Raw genomic sequence first — 20,805 nt, forward strand, 5'->3', positions numbered from 1 at the left:
TACCAACAAACCTGGTGTTCTGTTTCCTTTCCTGCGTCGTCACCACACTCTTGCAGACCTCAGGAAGTAAGCAGAAAGGAGGGAATTGTCCATCCACCCTTCCAGCCCAGTTCTCCCTGTCCCCCGTCAAGACTATTTTAAATAAGGAACTTCTAAGACAACCCTTGATAAGATAGAGCGAAGGAACAGCTCTATGATGTAAGCATGTCACTTGCCAAGAACACTGGAATTTTACAAAAACAAACAAACACATAATTCCAGACAACCAAACATTAGAAAATCAAAATTTGGAGTAAATATTTTTGTCTAGGAATTGGCACACTGTTTTTTTAAAATACAGTAGGACCTCAGAGTTACGAATATCAGAGTTATGAACTGACCAGTCAAGCACACACCTCATTTGGAACTGGAAGTACACAATCAGGCAGCAGCAGAGACCAAAAAAAATAAAAAAAGCAAATACAGTACAGTACTGTGTTAAACACAAACTACTAAAAAAGCAAAGGGAAAGCAGCATTTTTCTTCTGAAGTAAAGTTTCAAAACTGTATTAAGTCAATATTCAGTTGTAAACTTTTAAAAGAACAACCATAACATTTTGTTCAGAGTTACGATCATTTCAGAGTTATGAACAACCTCCATTCCTGAGGTATTCGTAACGCTGAGGTTCTAGTGTCTTGCAAATAATGAAGAAATTTGTGAAAACCAGTCTACTAATGGACAATTTATAAATAGAAAAAAAAAAAGAGTTGGAATCATCCAATAAAAACTGTTCACTGCTAACAGTTAAATCATGATAATACAGTGGTAAAAACCAACAGCAAATAAGAAACTGTTGGTTTAATGTACATTTAAATGGAGTAAAAGTAAGTACTTCAGTTTTGCATAGTTAACGGCTCCAGGCACCAGACGAGAAAGCACGTGCCTGGGGCAGCACATTGTAAGGAGCGGCATTCTGGCCAATTTTGGGGCGTCCAGCCCAGCCCTGCAGGGGCACGAACTAGCGATCCCCGCTGCTCACCGTGCTGCCAGGCTCCCTGAGACGCGCCACTCCCCGCCGCCTGCACCGGCCTCCACCTCCCGCGTCGCTCTGAGCCTGGCCCGTCCGAGCCGCCTTTAAAGGAGCGGCTGAGCCAGCACCTCCTGCAGCCCCCGGGGGCTCTGCCTGCCTAGCCAGGAGAGACAACCCAAGGCCGGAGGGCTGCCCACGGGCGGAGGGAGCAGGCGGGTGCTGCCCTTCACCCCCCTGCAAGCCGCCTTGACCGCCCTCCACGTGCTCCCTGGGGCGGCAAAAAAGCTAGAGCCGGCCCTGATAGTTAAATATTTTATATTCTATTCTGTTATATACACAAATCTATACATTCTAATGATCAGTCCAATTTTTTAAAGGAGGCTGTTGGAGGCACATAGCATATTTCATAAGGGCATTGAAGAACATGAAATAGAGCACTGTGGAAAAAATCTGCAGCACCAGCAAAACCAGTAAGTATATGTTCCCTCCCAGCTTTGTGAAAAAGTGCTGCATTTTTACTGGCAAAAACTAGGAACTGTCCACATCTGCCTGGCAGAACCTGACTCTCAGGTTCTGTAGAACATGTAGGTTCAGGATCAAGAATGCCGTTTAAAATAAAAAGCTACCTGGGCTTTCTACATCCAGTTTCTAAACCCAATCCCTCAAAAGGGCTTAGGGCGAGATCTACAAAGGGGTTTAGGTGTCTCCCTACCACTTTAGGCACTTAAATCCAAAATGCATACCCTCAAAATCCCTGCTCAGCTGCCACCTAAACTTGTAGGCATCTAAAGTCCCTGAGCGCCTACATTTCTGCTGATAAAGTCCTTAAGTGCCTAAAAATCTGTCGCTGAGCATGCACAAAGTTGGCTGACGCAGTTCACACCTGTAAGCCCCAGTGGGATCCTCATCTAGACATTCCCCTATCTCACCTGCACAGCCTGATCCAGAAGGCATGCTCAGAGGCTGCCCGATAGATTGGGCCTTGTACAAAATGCCAGAGGAGAAGGGGGTACCTTCCTTTAAAACTTACAACTCTAGCCCAGTGGTTAGAACACTAACCCAGGATGTAAGAGATGTTCAAATCCCCCTCTTCTTCCCCCCTCCCTGAAGTGGAGCAGCAAACTGAACCCAGGTGTCCCAGCTCCCAGTTGAGTGACCTGAGCTATGGGGTATTCTGGAGTTGACAGGTTTTTAGGTACCTATGGCACTTTATCATTAGAAAGAAAGGCACCTAGGGAATTTAGGCAGTGTGACAGTCTGTATCCCTATATTCACCCTTTTTACAAAACTATAATGGATTTTTTACAAAGTATGCCTGGTGAGGTATCATTTGAAAATTCATAATGTGCTGATCGTTATTGTCCTGGTAAAATACGTGTGGCAACACTGTATGTAAAATTATAAGATTCTACTGTATAACATTACAGAGGGTTATTCCAAGTTTAGAAAAGCAGGCACAAACCGATTCTTCAAAGACAAGAGGCAAACTGATTCCTCAGCCAGGCATCAACAAAATCAGATGGACTATCACTTGGTTGGAAAAAGGGTGTGAGCAAGAAATTTACATCTTGGCAAAGAAACAGCTGCAAGTTCCATCTCCCCAGACTTTGTCTCCTGAACCCCAGCTGGAGATGATTCTCAAAGAAGAGGAAAAGGATAAAAGGGAAGAACAGAGACCCCAAATGTTCTCCCCCTTCATCTCTACTCATGGCATCAACAACACCTGAAGGACAAGGAAATTAACACTGAACTTGGGGAGGAGTCCTGGCTGAAAGGATTCCAGCCAGTAAGACTAACGCATGTGGTGAGCGAAACCTTTGCTTTGAATTCATTTAGCTTGTTAAGTTAGATATTAGTCTGCAATTTACCTTTTATTTCTTTGTAACCAATTCTGACTTTTATGCCTCATTACTTGTATTCACTTAAAATCTCTCTTTCTGTAGTTAATAATACACTTGTTTTATCATTTTATCTAAACCAGTGTGTTTGGATTGAAGTGTTTGGGGAACTTCAATTGAGACAACAAGGTTTGTGCATATCATTTTCTATTAATGAAATGACGGACTTTATACGAGTTTGCATTGTGGAGGAGAATGCTGGGCAGTACAAGACACACATTTCTGGGGAAAAGTCTGGGACTGGGAATTTCGCTGGTGTTGCCCGGCAGTGTAATTCATAGTTGGCTGGCACTCAGACTGTATATCTGGGGGTGATTTACATGCTGAAGGCTGTGTGTGGGCAGACTAGACGCGGTTGCTCTCACAGCAAAGCAGTGTAAAGGGCACCCCAGGTTGGAGAACTGAGGGGACCCAGCTGTCCATCAGCCCAGACTGTACCCTGGGGAATATCATAGGCAGCTATAAGGTTAGGCGGCAGCTGAGTGAGGATTTTGAGGCTCTAAATTTTGGACTTAGGTGCCTAAATGTGTATCCGCATCCGATCCGTGAGCCGCAAAAATTGTCTGCAGATTTGCAGGGCTCTAAACAACTCCATAGGTCACCACACAGCAAGCCCCCAATCCCTAACCACCCCCACTTCTCCCCAGAGGCCTTCTGTCCCACCACCTGCTCTGCCCCTGTCGTACCTCCTTCCCCACTCTGAGTAAGAAGGCTACAATCCTGGGCCCTCGTGTGCAGTGTCACTCTCCCAGTGGGTGCAGAAGAGGGCTCGGACACCCCTATGCAACTGCGAGGGCTGTAATGCATGCAGACCTGACCCAGGCAGAGAGCGGCGATAACTGCTCTCTTCATAGCACGTGCCCTTGCCACCCACTAGTTTAAATTACAACACTATACTTCTTTCAAAATGGCACTTGGCTCACTCCCTTCTGGGAGTTGTAGTTTACTTGCTCTGTCCATTCAAGCTGGGGACTACAATTCCCAGAATGTCCAGCGGGCTATTCCTTGCTGCGTGATTAAGAGAGCTGAGCTGGAGCCTGCAGGCTGTGTGACAGCCGCTCCATTCTGGTGAGTCTGAGATGCAGTGCCCTGCATAGATACAAAATTTGTATCTGCATCCAAGCTGCTATCTGCAAAAACGGTCCACGGATATAAAGCGGATACCCGCGGATTTGCAGGGCTCTAGCAATTGGTGGTGTGCTCCAATATGAAGCTGTAATCCAAGGCACTACAACCCCTGTATCCACAGTAAAACTGTGTTTAATCAGTAATTTTAATTGGCTTCATCAGTAATAATCCATTTTCCATTTTGGGATAAACTATTTAGCCACCACTTAGAAAACAAATTCGTTGCCATTTAAAGCAGCATATGGCTTCTATTCTCCCTTTAATCAGTGTGAATGCTAGAAACGTGTTTTTCCTCTGAACAATAACCTTGATTTCATGGTAATCAAATTGAATTGATAGCTAATTCTGTTTTGCGTTATATTAAATTTTAGAGCAGATCAGGGATTCTCAGACTTTCTCATTGTGTGGAACACATTTTAAGATACAGATTATGCCTTGTCATAAATGGGAGGAGAGTTTGTCCAACACATAATCCTTGTGACAACAGCCACAGATGTTTACATGGAAAAGTAATATCAGGAAACTATCTAATTGAATTTTAGTGCAGGTTAGCAGATGAAAAGAAGGACCCGGTACCATGTGAGCTACCAGCTCTCCACAGACCAGCGTTCAAGTGACCACATTTTGAGAACTCTGATGCAGAGAATAATGCAGCTGAACTCTGGTTAAAATTCCTCACATTTGCTAACCCTTTCTGAGGCCAATCTAAATCCTTTAAAGTCAATGGGAATTGACTTAACTCGCTTTGGGCCAGGCAGTTTCTGTTCAGGCCCCAATTCAGCAAGATACTTAAGCACACATCTAACTTCAAGTATGTGAGTTGTCACGTTGTCATGTGCATGTCACTTTGCTGGAGCACGGTCCTAATGGAGAGTGCAGGCAGAGGCTAATCCACAAGTCATTCTTGCTATATGCTGTTGCCTCTTAGGAGCTGGGAAGGCAGGAGTTTCAAAGAGGCATTCAGTGAACATGCACAATTCATTTGACACATTCCAGATGTTCTGTTGCTCTGTGTTAGAGGATTCCTGTTTTAAATTATTGATAAATATGAAAGTTCAGTGTGTTAAAAACAATGTGGGAAACTCACTCATCTCTGGCAGAGTTAGAGAATAATTTTATAGTGCATAGTAAGAGTGCGTAACTAACGAAACTGGTTACTACGTAGATTTCTGAATCTTTACTCTGCCTGGTGCATGAGTGGCAATAATTACAATGGGTCCCTCTATCACAACTTTAGCACTTTAATGGATGCCCTAAATTATGACTGATCATCACCAGTGGTAAGGTCATAAGATACAAAATTATATCAATGTTAAAGGTACAGGGCTGTAACTAAACACAGCCATTTGCCTTAATGCACCAAAGTTTTACAATCTAATTTAGGGGCTAGCATTTAATTTCATTTCCATTCATCTAAATTGGGAGGATGTCCCCTGAATTCAATGGAGTTAGTATGGATTGGTTTCTGTAACACCTGTAGCCTCAGGGGGTGAGGAGGAAGTCCTCCTACACCTTTGTATGGATGTTACATCAATCATATGGACTAATGGATGAGGAACATAAGGCAACTGAGATATAAACAGAGAGAATCTCTTCACACTGGTTACAATAACTATGCAGGCTGAAGACAAATAGCTAGGAAGGGAAGACACACACATCTGGTATTGGAAGAAACTATACAAGAACTATTCAAGTTTATGAGATTATTCCCCCGCAGAGCTGCCAGGGTCATTGAAAGGTTGGGCTAACTGCCATAAAAATGGCACCTATGCATGTGCTAACCTAACATACCTTGCTGACCCAACTTTTCAGAATCCGGTTCTCATTCATTGTCAACATTTTTTGTTTACACCAGTTGTTTACACCAGTTCTTTCCATTTTAACTAATTCCCTGTTCTCTTTTTACTTTTCACAGCTCACCTCCAAACCTCTCTAAAAAAACAAAACAAAACCCATTTCAGACAAGTTTTCCTTGGAATTTCAGAGAACTTTAGCTAATTCTATTTCTACTTGATTCTTTCCATGTAGTTTATGCACATTGAACTCTTGATGCACTAAGACCTTTTCACAGACGAGGAGACTCCCAACAAGATTTTATGCTTCGGCATTCACAAAATAATGTACAGGTGTTAAAAATTACCATTTAAATATTTTGGCTGTACTTATTCACATACTGCTCACCCTGCACCCTGTATAGCAGACAAATTAAGTGAGATCTGAATTGTGTGCTAGTGCAACGCACTGGTGAATGTGTGGCTGGATATGCACAGATCTTCCTCTGTGCCAAAGCCACAGAAAGTGTGAGTTTGTTACAGCCCCCAGCTAGAGATCCATGTATCTTTAGCTCAAGCTGTAGCAACTCATGCTTTTATTCTGGAGGTCCCTGATTCAGTCCACAGTGTGTCAGCCACTGTCACCTTAGCACCTTGGATTGGCTAAAGTCTAATTTGTGACTGAAAGGACATGTGGCCATGTTGCCATAGCTGAGATCGGTGCTGACGCTGGAGTTGGAGGCCCCTTAATATAAATGAGAGGTGCCAGCAGGATGTTCTCAACTTTGCAATTTGCGCCTTCCCATGGTCTGCCAGAGCTCAGACTCCTTCAGCTTAAATGAGTACTTCAAAACCCAGGGGTTTTTTCCACTCAGGCATTTGAAGACTGGATGGCTAGGGGATGGAAGGTTCTATGGATATTTATTTAGGCATGGCCAGTCCTTTCTGTTATCTCCTATTGTGCATTTTAATGTATGGGATAGGTAAATATCCTATCCCATGCATAGGAGAGACACCAATAGGTCTTTTTATAAATTTGAAGAAAAGAAGTAAAACAGAGTGGGTTAGAGGAAAACTCAAACAGGACAATATGGGCTCATTTCTGCCCTCATTTGCACAGGCAGTTGCCCCTTGGTAAGTGAGAACTGAATTAGGCTATGGGAAAGATGGATGCTTAAGGTTAGGCTCCTGAGTCCATAGTTAGGCTCCTAAATAACAATACCTAAGTCTTGTATAGCGTTTTCATCAGTAGATGAATAAATACAATAAATAAGTGTGAGGTGGGACTCTGGGAGGGTCCCAGAGCTCGGGCTGCAGCCTGAGCCCAAACATGTACACAACTAAACAGCCCATTAGCCTGAGCCCTGCAAGCCTGAGTCAGCTGGCATGGGCCAGGCACAGGTGTCTAATTGCAGTGTAGACATACTCTTAGGCATTGCTGGTATACTTATAAATAACAGTACTACTAATAAAGCTCCCATTAATTTCAGGAGGGACTACTGGGTGCTCAGCACCTTTGCAATTGGCCACTTATTTAGATGCTTCAGAATGGATTCAGGAAACTAATGTTAGGCTCCCAGGTTTGAAAATCTTGGCCTTTGTTTTTATTTTATGTTCTACAGTATCTCAATTCCTAAGAAATACAAAACAGCCCTATGTGTACTACAAATAAATCGACTGAAAGTACTCCACAGCTGAGTCTAATCATATGGAAAGCCAGGTAATAGCAATTTTAGATCTTGATGATAATTCACCTGAAGAACAATAACAGGTCACAAACAATCAAGTGTAGAGTTGCCCTGCAGATCTGCAATACATGGTCAGCTGCCTGTCTGTAGTCTCTAATTACAAACACATCTAGTTTAATAAACACAAAGGCAATGTGCTGTGTGTTAATACCGTAACAAGCATATTACCTAGTTTCAGCCTTTCCCTTGCAAACTCCCACTTGCTGGCATCAAATGGAAGACGTTCACATTGTTCATCTAAGGGGACTTCATCAGGATCCATTATGATTGACAGGTAATTGGTCTTTATTTCAGAAGAATAAGGCTAGGAAATCAAGAACATTTCAAAGTCACCACCAGATGGAAAACCGTAGTGGGCAGCAGCTTCTGGTTTTGGTCAAGGCTTGCAAGTTGATTAGATCTGACAGATGCACATAAAGCACCTCCCCCCCAAGGACGTGTGTTTCACACTCCAATATAAAATCGGTTAAAAATTCTGTTATTTAATGTTGTGACATTTTTATTTTTATAGCAGCCCTTCCTCCTCCTTTTTCTCATACATGATGCTGTCAATTTCTCCAATTAAATCCATATGAATTCTCACGCAAATAATTGCCATGGGATATAGACTCTGTACTTTAAAGAAGTAAGAAGTATTTTCAGAAACTGACTAAACACCATTGCTGAAAATAACTTTTGCTGAATGATTGTACAACCCCCCCCCCCCCCAAAAAAACCCCAAAACCATCCCCTGACAACCCCTCTGCCACCCCCACTCCTCTCCACCCCCACTGGTACATGCAACAGATGGAGTTCAACTGTCAGTGTTTTTTTCTTTTGTGAATTCAAGAAAGAAAGGTCAGATGTGGTTTGAGCTGTGCAAGACTTAGACTTAGTCTGTACTGAACTGTATGTTAGTTTTCAAGTACTCAGAAATTCTTAATGAGATTTTGGCCCAGAAAAGCATCCTCCCCAAAACAAATTGCTGCCTTCCCATGAGAAATGTAAGGAATCACGTTCCTTCTAAAGGTTTATAGCTGTACATCAGTTTACATTTTGAAACTTATTTTCTTCTGTGAGCATGCAGAGTTACCAATAACCTCAGCTAGATTTCTGCATAGTCCTAGGAAGCGCTTGTATTTGTGTGGCAAAGGAAAAATCTCGGCCTGTATAAAGTCTGGTTTCATGGCTATGGGCTGGAAGTTGTGCAAGCTTCATGGAAATGAACATCAGCGTGCTTTCCATCTAGCCATGCCAAAACAGCAATAGACTATTGTCGCCTACAACTTACACCCACATACTTCCAATTCGTACTCAAGCTGCTCTGTAGCTTGCAGCTCGCCTCCTCCATTGCCAGGAATTGTCCTCCTTCCTGAAAACGTTTTCACTACATTGCTTAAAAGGGAAAATGCACACACTGTAAGTAGGAAGACCTCGGGGAAAGAAGCATGTTGAAAATTATGGGTAACTTCCTGACTCTTGTTTCAGCTGCCTTGCGCTGTCCAAAACACCCTGTAAACTTCCCTAAAAGGACAACTGAGGATCCCTCCAAAGTAGGGGAATCCTTGAGTGGCACAAAGTCTGCAATATTTGCTTCTGACCTGCTGCTGCTTTCTACAGAGAGGGTGTGCCTGGGTAGGGATGGGGAAGGGCCAGGGCACATGGTGCGCCAGCTGATCCTCATTGCACTTCTCCAGCTGGCACAACTTAGAAACAGCTCTTAGGCTGTCATATCACTCCCAGGATCAGAGGAACAGTTACATGGCATCGAGCTGCCTTCTCTCTCCTTGGCTGCACTGAGCACCAAATCCTGGGCACTGTTGGAGATTCAGCCCTATATTTGTAGTAAAAGTGGAAGGAAAAGTGTGACACGGAGCAAATATATGTCGGGGGGCGGGGGGTGTGCGCATGACTTTAAGAAGATGCTCTATTTCTCTGACAGCATGAAATTGTTTTTGATGTGGTAGCTGCTGTAGCTGCCACATTTCTGCCTGAGCCCTAAATATGAAGTTGTAGCTTAGAGCTAATTTTTATATTCCAGCCATAAATCTTTAAGACTAGGGATTTATAACAGAAACTTGGAGAGCCTTAAATAGAGAATCCTGAATGGAAACCTTTGGATGGGAAGAGGCCTTTACTATGTTACCTAGAAGTTGGCCTCCCTGGTTTTGTGGCATGTGAGTGTCCAGTCTGGTAGCAAACCCAAACTTCCCTGCAGCTCCTTTTTCCATGGTTTAATTGCTCGTACAGTTAAGGCTTTTTATAATACTTAACCATTTCCCAACTGTTGTTTAGTGCCATTACTAATTATTCTGTCCATAATGACGTGGGAATAATTGTTCCTTATCCCCTTTATAAGATCTCTTTATATTTCCCTTCTCTCCTCACTCTCCTTTTTGCTAGACTTAAACGTGTGGGTGGGTGGGTGGGGTGGAAAGAGAGGGAGAATACACATTGAAATACAGTGACTGAAACAATGGTTTTAAAGGTCTAGCCCTGCAGTCTCACAAAATCAATGGCAGTTTTCAGTGTCCAGAACAAAATGCAGCACTGGGCCTTAAATTGCCTCAGGGCAGGTCTACACTTAATAGACTGCATCAGTGCTGCTGCACTGCTGTAGTGCTTAAGTGAAGATGCTACTACGCCAAGGGGAGAGCTTCTCCCGTCAGTGTAGTTATTCCACTTCCCTGAAAGGCAGTAGCTTTGTTGATGGGAGAAGCTCTCCCGCAGACATAGCGTTGCTTACACCAGCGCAGCGGTTAGGGCGGTAGAACTACGACACTCAGGTGTGTGGCTTTTTCACACCCCAGAGCGGTGTAGTTATACTGATATAAGTCTGTAGTGCAGACCTGTCCTAAGATCACATTTTTTTAAGGCATGGGCTGCAGAGTACTCCTGGGGGCATTCTGCGCCAAAAAATTAAAAATGCTGCACACAATATTTTAAAATTCTGCAAATTTTATTTGTCAAAATAACACTACATAATCATACCAGTTTCAATTATTTTGGTAATTTATTTCAAAATACCTGTCAGCAGGCATGTCTGTAACAATACAGACACACACAAAAATTCCCCTGGGATTAGAGAGTTAAAGAAACCCCTACCACAACCCAGTTCCTGCACCCTTCCTTCCCTCCCCCCCAGAGCCCAGCCGGCAGGCTAAACACCCACAACCCCTCCCCCACCAGAGCCCAGCCATGGTGCCTCACCCAGCAATACACTCAAGCCCTCTCCCCAGCCACGGCCCCCCCTTGCCCAGATACCCGCACCGCCTCCTCCCCGGAGCCCAGCCACAGGGCCCTCCAGCCAGATACCTGCACCTCCTCCCCCCAGAGCCCTGCCGTGGAACCCCCACTTGCCCAGACACCCACACTCCCTCCCCCACAAAGCCCAGGGATCAAGAGGGAGAAACAGCCTGATGCTCGGTCCCAGGCTTGCACAGAATTTCCTGTGTGCTGCCTTCTCCTTCCCTCAGGGCATGCTGGGAACTGCAGCTGCCAGGAAACCTCTAGCTCCCTCTCCCTCCCACCAGCAGTGTCTTCTATGTGTGAGCTGGGCTCCGCTGAGTCCAGTGGCCCCTAGTGGCAGCCCAGCAGCACTGCAGCTCATTTCTGTGGGGGGAAAGGAAATTCTGCACACACATTAATTTCTGCAAAATTCTGCATTGCGCAGTGGCGCAGAATTCACTCAGGAGTAGAAGAAGCAACGTCTTGTAGTCAGACCTTGACTTGATTTGCCTGAGTTTGCTCAGACATAAAGACTGTAGGCCTGAGTGGTCTACACTTAAAATTTAGGTTGACATAGCTACATTGTTCAAGGGTATGAAATGCCACACACCCTAGTGATATTGTATAGAATCTGGGAGACACTTTAGGATATTATCATAGAATCATAGACTTTAAGGTCAGAAGGGTCCATTATGATCGTCTCTAGTCTGACCTCCTGCACAACGCAGGCCACAGAATCTCACCCACCCACTCCTGTATCAAACCCCTAATCTATGTCTGAGCTATTGAAGTCCTCAAATTGTGGTTTAAAGACTTCAAGGTGCAGAGAATCCTCCAGCAAGTGACCCATGCCCCATGCTGTAGAGGAAGGCGAAAACCCCCCAGGGCCTCTGCCAATCTGCCCTGGAGGAAAATTCCTTCCCGACCCCACAAATGGCGATCAGCTAAACCCTGAGCATGTGGGCAAGACTTACCAGCCAGACGCCCAGGAAAGAATTCTCTGTAGTAACTCCGATCCCACCCCATCTAACATCCCATCACAGGCCATTGGGCATATTTACCGCTAATAGTCAAAGATCAATTAATTGCCAAAATTAGGGTATCCCATCATACCATCCCCTCCATAAACTTATCAAGCTCAGTCTTGAAGCCAGATATGTCTTTTGCCCCCACTGCTCCCCTTGGAAGGCTGTTCCAGAACTTCACTCCTCTGATGGTTAGAAACCTTCGTCTAATTTCAAGTCTAAACTTCCTGCTGGCCAGTTTATAGCCATTTGTTCTTGTGTCCACATTGGTACTGAGCTTAAATAACTCCTCTCCCTCCCTGGTATGTATCCCTCTGATATATTTATTTAGAGCAAACATATCTCCCCTCAGCCTTCTTTTGGTTAGGCTAAACAAGCCAAACTCTTTGAGTCTCCTTTCATAAGACAGGTTTTCCATTCCTCAGATCATCCTAGTAGCCCTTCTCTGTACCTGTTCCAGTTTGAATTCATCCTTCTTAAACATGGGAGATCAGAACTGCACACAGTATTCCAGATGAGGTCTCACCAGTGCCTTGTATAACGGTACTAACACCTCCTTATCTCTACTGGAAATACCTCGCCTGATGCATCCCAAGACAGCATTAGATTTTTTTCATGGCCATATCACATTGGCGGCTCATAGTCCTCCTGTGATCAACCAATACTCCGAGGTCCTTCTCCTTCTCTGTTACTTCCAACTGATGCATCCTCAGCTTATAACAAAAATTCTTGTTATTAATCCCTAAATGCATGACCTTGCACTTTTCACTATTAAATTTCATCCTATTACGATTACTCCAGTTTACAAGGTCATCCAGATCTTCCTGTATGATATCCCGGTCCTTCTTTGTATTGGCAATACCTCCCAGCTTTGTGTCATCCGCATAGTTTATTAGAACATTCCCACTTTTTGTGCCAAGGTTAGTAATAAAAAGATTAAATAAGATTGGTCCCAAAACCGATCCCTGAGGAACTCCACTAGTAACCTCCCTCCAGCCTGACAGTTCACCTTTCAGTATGATCCGTTGTCAGGGCTAGCTCCAGGCACCAGCCTAGCAAGCAGGTGGCTATATAACCTTTTACTATTGGTTTTAATTCCCTTTGAAAGGTCCAACTCTACATGGCTTTTGGCCTTTCTCACTTTATCCCTACATGTTCTGACCTCAATAAGGTAGCTTTACTTGCTGATCCCTCCCATCTTCCACTCCTTGTAGGCTTTTTGCTTTTTCTTAATCACCTCTCTGAGATGCTTGCTCATCCAGCTTGGTCTACAACTCCTGCCTATGAATTTTTTCTCCTTTCTTGGGATGCAAGCTTTTGATAGTTTCTGCAACTTTGACTTGAACTAATTCCAGGCCTTCTCCGCCTTTAGATCCACAATTTCTTCAGTCAAATCCACTTCCCTAACTAATTCCCTTAATTTTTTTTAAGTTAGCCCTTTTGAAATCAAAAACCCTAGTCACAGATCTATTTTTGTTTATCCTTCCATTTAGTTTGAACTGAATTAGCTCATGATTGCTCGAACCAAGGTTGTCCCCTACACCCATTTCTTCTATAGGGTCCTCACTACTCACCAAAACCAAATCTAAAATGGCATCCCCTCTTGTTGGTTCAGCAACTACTTGGTGAAGGAATCCATCAGCTATCGCATCCAGGAAAATCTGAGCCCTATTATTATTACTAGCACTTGTCCTCCAGTCTATATCTGGGAAGTTAGTCTCCCATGATCACACAATTCCCATTAGTATTTACTTCATTATAAAGAGGTCTCTATCCATATCCAAATCAGATCCCAGTGGTCTATAGCACACCTCAAGCACTATCCCAGGGGAGGCTCTAGTAGCTTTCTTCTCCATGTGATTTTTGCCCAGACAGACTCCGTCTTATCCATTCCATCACTTCTTATTTCTTTACAGTGTATCTCATCATTGATATACAATGCTACTCCACCACGTTTGCCTTTATTTCTGTCTTTCCTAAACAGCACACACCCTTCAATACCTGTACTCCAGTCATGACTACTATTCCACCATATTTCTGTTATCCCTATAATATCTGGTTTCACTTCCTGCATCAGTAACTCTAGTTCCTCCATTTTGTTACCTAGGCTCCTCTCATTAGTGTACAAACATCTTAATTTTTGCTGTTTGGCTTCACTGACATTCTTTACCCAATTAGGCCCAGACATTCTACCACCAGTGTCACCTATTAGACTGGTATCTACACTACCCTTCCTCCTTATGTCCATTCTCCTACCCAGGGCTGTATCCTTTCTTACTTCGTTTTCTTCCCTCTCAATGTTAAAATCTGGCGTGGAGATTACCTGGACATCTCCCAACCATCTCCCCCAAATTCCTAGTTTCTTTAAACTTTCTCTCTTAATCAGTTGTGCCAGCCTCCACCCTAGAAGTCTATTTCCCTCCCTACTGAGGTGAAGTCCATCTCGAGAGAACAGTCCTCCATCCATGAATGCCTCCCAATGGCCATACATCCCAAAGCCCTCCTTATAGCACCACTGCCTGAGCCATCAGTTGATCATCATAATCTTGTCACACCTTGTTGCCCTTCTCTAGGAACAGGCAGAATCCCACTGAAGATAACCTGAGCCTCGATTTCCTTAAGCGTCTTCCCCAGCCTGGCATAGTCTACCTTGATACGTTCCAGCGAGAATCTAGCTGTATCATTTGTTCCCACATGATGGACAATCAGTGGATTTTTTTCCCGCTCCCGTTAGGATCCTCTTCAGCTTCAGGTCCACATCCTGTATCTTAGCACCCAGCAGACAGCACACCCTTCTGTTCTCTGGATCAGCTCTGGTTACAGGTCTGTCTATTCTTCTCAGTAAGGAGTCCCCAATCACGTAGACCTGCCTTTTCCTGGTGATGGTGCGATTCTCTGGTCTATCCCCTGTTCCCTCTGGCTGCAAGTCCTCTCGATTGTCCCTTGCAATCCTCTGCAACCCATCCCGTATCCCCCTGGGGCTCATATTTGGTGGTGTTATCTCCATTGACTCTTCCCCTCTTCCTATAGGACTAGCTGCTCGTCTCTTCTTCCTTACCCTCTCACCTTCAGCGACCACCTGCTGTGCCCCTTCTTCATTTTCCAACTCCGCAAACCTGTTCCTGAGCTCTATTTCTCCTTCACTAGCCTGTCTTTTCCTCTGCCTGGTTCTCTTAGTCACATGCTTCCACTGTCCACTCTCCTCACCCAGCAGTCTCCCCTCAGAGTTCTTTGGTCCTGCTTCCATCTGCAAGTCTGAGCTTTTCCCTTCAGCCTCCTCGTGTTTTTGCTCCATCATCTGCTCGAACCCCCTTCTAAACTCAACCAGAGTTTCCACCTGCATCTCCAAATCCTCTGATCTTTTCTTCCATCAGCTCTATCAGGCAGCACTTCATGCAGACAAAACTCTTTTCAGGTACCCTTCAGGATCATGTATATGCCGCAGCTTCCACATCCAGTCATCTTCATTGTGTCTTCCACTGCTTGGGTCACTACCACTGCTGCCTCTGTATCTGTCATAGCCTTCCCCTCTAAATCCTGTTTAGTCCGGGAAACACAAACCAAACCAAAACACCACTACCCACAGCAAAAAAAAAAAAAAAAAAAAAAACCCAACGAGCACCAAAACACCACACACTCCCTTCACTAGCCTGTCTGTTCCTCTGCCTGCCTCTCTTAGTCTCCCCTTGCAAACTCCCACTCAAACTCCCCTGTTTACAGCTCTGTTTGCTGGCTCCTGTGCCGCTGCAGCTGTCTGTGAATACCAATGTTGTAAAATTGCAATGAGTTGTGCCAGATATGCCCTGTAAGGTATCTGCGAAAATGTTATAATTTGCCAAGTCTGATAATCTTGTTTTTATGTGTGTATCACCTTTGTATTATGAGTTATAGATATGTAGGGTATATCTGTATTTCTAAACTTGTGCTGTGTCTCTGGGTGACACCCTCAGACAGAATGGCATCAGCACTGAGCCAGCTTGATGGCCCACCAAGGGCCATCAACTATACAATGAACCCATTAAAGGGAACCAGCAACTACACCTTATAACTCAGCAAGGCATGTAACTCTAAGGTTTTTCCATACCATGTGCTGGACAGCTTGTGTTTGGAACAAAGGAAGTACAAGCCACAAGGCAAAAGGAATATATAAAGCAGCTGCATCATCTCCATTTTGTCTTCAGTCCTGCTTGTCTTCATTCCTGCTTCTTACCTCTGGAGGAACTTTGCTACAAACTGGAGCTCTGAACAAAGGACTGAATGACGTCTCCAAGCTGTGGATGTATTCCAGAGGGACTTTCAAGCCAGAAAACTCACCAATACTGCTAGGAACCTGATATATGGACTTTGAAGTCTTTGTATGTATGTGACTGCTTTACCATGTGACATCTCTCTTCTTGTTCTTTCCTTTTTCTTTATAATAAACCTTTAGTTTTAGACACTAAAGAATTGGCTGGCAGCATGGTATTTTGGGTAAGATCCAACCTAATATTGACCTGGCAATGTGGCTGACCCTTTGGGATCAGAAGAACATTTTGCATAGTGAACAGAGTTTTAAAACAACTTCTCACTATACTGGACTTAGCTGCTGATTGGGAGCCAGAGAACTGGAATGAAATAAGGAAGCTGTGTGATATTTTTTTTTTTGCTTCTTGATAACCAGTGTGGAGGATCAGAAGCACAGTTTGTGACTGGTTGGGGAGTTTAACTTCAGTGTTACCCACCAGTCTTGGGAGTATCTGCTCTCCCTTTTGCAGCCTGCCCTGACCTTGGCATTTCCAGTGAGGGCTGCCCTAGGCACCACTGGGTCACAACCCCATAGAGATGTAGCTGTGCCAATCTAACCCCCAATGTGGCCACAGCTAGGTCAATGGGAAAATGCTTCTGTTAACCTAGTTACCATCGTTGGGAGGTGGAGTTCCTACAGCGACATAAAAACCTCTTCCATCGGTATAGGCAGAGTCTACACTACGGGATTATGCCAACATAGCTACAGCACCATAGCTATGCCAGCATAGCCTCTATAGCATAGACATGGCCTCAGTTAAACTAAGGCCTTGGCTACACTTGCAAGTTACAGCGCTGTAAAGCCTCCCCCAGCGCTGTAACTCACTCCCCATCCACACTGGCAGGGCACTTGCAGTTCTGTATCTCCCTGAGTACACCGCTGCAAGTACTCCACCTCCCCGAGAAGCATAAGCGATACAGCGGCGTGGCTACGACTCTCCCCTGTGAGTGTGTACCAGGAATCAACCTGCAGCGCTGTACTGATCACCTTGTCAAGTGGCCAATCCTCTCCATTGTTGTGACCGACTGCAGGAATGCGGAAGTGCCGGTTTCAAAGCTCGTACCACAGAGAAAAAGCAAACAGTTTGATGTTTGCTTTGAGTGAGTGAATGAATGAGCAGGGGGCCGGGAGTTCAGAACTTGCAAAATAGAGTGCTGACACGCTCCAAAAAGCACTCTCTCTCCCCCCACACTCCCTGTCACACTCCACCCCCCACCCCCCCGTTTTGAAAAGCATGTTGCAGCCACATGAATGCTGGGATAGCTGCCCATAATGCACCGCTCCCAACACAGCTGCAAATGTTGCAAGTGTGGCCACGCCACTGCGCTGGCAGCTGTCAGTGTGGACAGACTGCAGCGCTTTCCCTACTCAGCTGTATGAAGACAGGTTTACCTCACAGCGCTGTACAGCTGCAAGTGTAGCCAAGGCCTAAGCTTACTTTACACCACGTGGCAGTGTAAAGGGGCCCTAAAGTGGGCACAAAGTACATTTTAAGTTTACACTAAGGCCCTTTTACACTGCTAGATCTCTGTAAAGTGGCCTTAGTGCTTTTCTACACACACAAGGGGTACAACTTCCCTTAGGCTACATCTACAGTACAGCACTTACATCGGTGCAGCTGCAATGCTGCGCCACTTGTGGTGGAGACACGCTAAGCCGATAGGAGAGATCTCTCCTGTCGGCTTAATAACTCCTGCCTCCGCGAGAGGCAGTAGCTATGTCCCGCTGACATAGCGCTGTCTACACCAGTGCTTAGGTCAGTATAATTTACGTCGCTCAAGGGTGTGGATTATTCACACCCCTGAGCGCCGTAAGTTATACCGAAATAACCTGTAGTGCAGACAAGGCTTTTGGACACAGTTATATTGGTATAAAAGTGCTTTATACCAGTGTAGCTACTCCTCTGAGGGAAGGGGAATAAGTTACACCAGTACAAGGCACCATTTATCCTGGTATTACTGCATCCATGGTAGAGGTTGTACTGGTACACCTATTTCAGTAAAAAAATCACACCCCTAAGTGACATAGTTACACCAGTGCAAAGACCAGGCCTTTCCAGACCCTGTTTTTCTATTTACCCTGAAGAGTTCACATTCGCAGGCACTTAGGCCCAGATCCTCAAAGGTGTCTACACCAGCATTTTTGTCGGCAAAACTTTTGTCAGTCAGGGGTGTGAAAACACACCCCTGACTGACATAAGTTTCACCGACAGAAGTGCCGGTGTTGACAGCGTTATGTCAGCGGGAGACACTCTCCTGCCAACATAGCTAGCACTGCTCATTAGGGATGGTTTTTAATTATGCCAGCAGGATAGAGCAGCTACATGAAAGACCTTACAGCAGCACAGCTGCAGGTCGGTAGTGTAGACATAGCCACACTCCAGCTGAAATCAATGGGAGTTGTGTGTGTAAACATCTTTGAGGCTCTTGACCTTAGCAGCTGATTCACTCCTGCTTTGCACCTTCTGTAGTGATTTACAGTCCAAAGTGATTAGCATTTTGCACCCACTTTGCACCTGGTGTAGAGGACCAGGTAAATTAATGTAATGTTCATGAATCTCATTTGCAGTAGGAACGTTTTCTAACCAGAGCAAATACCAATGTGAAAAGTGGAGCAGGGGGAAGCTTAGTAATTATTCAACTGTTCTTACCCTTTTTAGCTTGCGTATAAAGAGCGTTAATAGGAGCCAGAAGAGCGTAGCAGCCACACAGGTACATGTCAGAGTTATTAGCTCCAGGTTTGATCTCTCTGATGTTCCTGGGGAAATGAAGCAACAAACATTTTATAGAACTACACTCCGAACAGCAGACTTTGCTTTCCATGGGCATTTAAAATGTATCTGAAGAACATATCAGTAATGACCAACTTCCTTTCCAGGGATTTTAATGGCTCTCAGAACCTAGAAAAATTCACCCCCTGGACATAAACCACTGCAATACACACACTGAAATTAAACTCTAGACACCCTTGCTGGAGAGCTTGCTAGCACAGAGCTCAATCCTTTTTGGGGGTTGGGGAGATAGCGTAGGACAGGCAGCAAAATGCTAAGAGGTGGCTCACTTGCCTGTGACATTAGAGATGTGATGATGGAGTACCTTTTCTTCAAGAAACTGGTTGCTGTGCTCTCTATTCCAACTGCAGGGAGGAGCGCTTAGCAGCATTGCCCCAGCTATGACCAGCCTCGGCCCTCAGTGGTTCCTGTACAGCCTCTTGTGTGACTCCCACTGACATCAGTGGTGCGGGGTCAGATCCCACATGTGCCTTCCCAAGCAGCACCCCCTCTATACCACGTGATGGCTGGCAGGGTCACACCCTTAGGGTAGGTCTGCGCTGCAGTTAGACACCCACAGCTGGCCCTTGCCAGCTGACTCAGGCTCATAGGCAGGGGCGGCTCTAGGCACCAGCAAAACAAGCACGTGCTTGGGGCAGCCCATTTGCAGGGGCGGCAGGATCCAGCATGGGAGCTGAGAACCAACAGGGGGCCCTGGGAGCTGTAGTTCCTTGGTTAGCTCCCTGCCTATAGAGCCAGCCCTGGAGCAGGGAAAGAACTACATTTCCCAGCATTCCCTTGGCCACTACCAACAGGAAAGAGAGGGAGGGAGTGTGGTAGCTGAGACCTCATGCTGCAGCCTGCTGTGAATGGAGAGCTGCACTGGGAAGGGCAGGGATACCATATTTTAACATTCAAAAAATAGGACACTCCACAGGGAGGGAGGGTAGCCCCACCCTGCCACCATCCACTCCCTCTGACTGCCCCCCACAGAAACCCCAAAGCATCCAACCCCCCCTGTCCCCTGATCACCCCCTCCCGGGACCCCTGTCCCTAACTGCCCCCCAGGATCCCACCCCGTATCTAAGCGCCGCTGCTCCTTGTCCCCTGATTGCCCCCTCCTGGGACTCCTGCCCCTAACTGCCCCTTGGGACCCCATCTAAGCCTCCCTTCTCCTTGTCCCTAACTGCCCCCTCCTGAGACCCCCCCCAACTTCCGCCCTAGGACCCCACCCCCTACCTGTCCCCTGACAAACCCCCGGGACTCCCATGCCTATCCAACCACTGCCTGTCCCCTGACTGCCCCCCCCAACCCCCTGACCCATCTAAGCCCCCCTTCTCCCTGCCCCTGACTGCCCCCCCGAACCTCCGCCCCATCCAACCCCCCAGCCCCCTTACCGTGCCAGTCAGACCAGCGTGTCTGGCTCCGAGCAGCCCCAGACACACTGCTGCATACATGCTGCCGTGCTCCCCTGCAGAGCCACAGCCCCCCCCCCAGCACCTGCCTTCCAGATTTGAACACCTCAAAATTCAGGAGTGCTCAAACTCAGTTTGGGTAGCTGTTACTTCATTTCTCCCAAATCAAATATACTGATCCACTGTAACTTGCTGTAGAAAAAGTAGGATAAAATGGAGCAAGAAATGCTTCCCAGTGGTTATTAGGACTGGAATTGCTATTTTCAACAGCCATTGCCTTTTTGTTTGTTTGTTTAAAAGGAAGACAGTGATATTACATTGGCAAATTCCCCACAGAAAGAAAGAGTGGAACAAAAGAATAATAAAGGCACGTCAACTTTTCCTCATTTATGTAGGACAGTCTTATAATATGCATCCAGATATCCTCCAATCACACAAGCTGAAAATTGTTCCACTTTACTGCAGTTCTGTAACCATATGGGAACCAATCCTGTCTGTGTTCTGTGCACATCTAAAATTCCTGCTGAATGACCTGCCATGGGAGCGA

The 20,805-nt window shown here is 45.5% G+C and overlaps 1 protein-coding gene across 1 annotated transcript in view; it reads right to left on the minus strand.

Moving 5' to 3' along the window:
- LOC112124046 (vascular endothelial growth factor receptor 1) overlaps positions 1-20,805 on the minus strand; it is a 152,061-nt gene that overhangs the window by 27,427 nt on the left and 103,829 nt on the right. The window contains exons 16-17 of the mRNA XM_026653575.1: positions 18,724-18,830; positions 7,725-7,860 (exon numbers count right to left, since the gene is read on the minus strand). Of these exons, the coding sequence (XP_026509360.1) occupies positions 7,725-7,860; positions 18,724-18,830 (243 nt within the window). The remainder of the gene's footprint in view (positions 1-7,724; positions 7,861-18,723; positions 18,831-20,805) is intronic.

The sequence above is a fragment of the Terrapene carolina genome, unplaced genomic scaffold (genome assembly GCF_002925995.2).
Source record: "Terrapene carolina triunguis isolate 2854851 unplaced genomic scaffold, T_m_triunguis-2.0 Scaffold141, whole genome shotgun sequence".
Taxonomy (NCBI): Eukaryota; Metazoa; Chordata; order Testudines; family Emydidae; genus Terrapene; species Terrapene triunguis.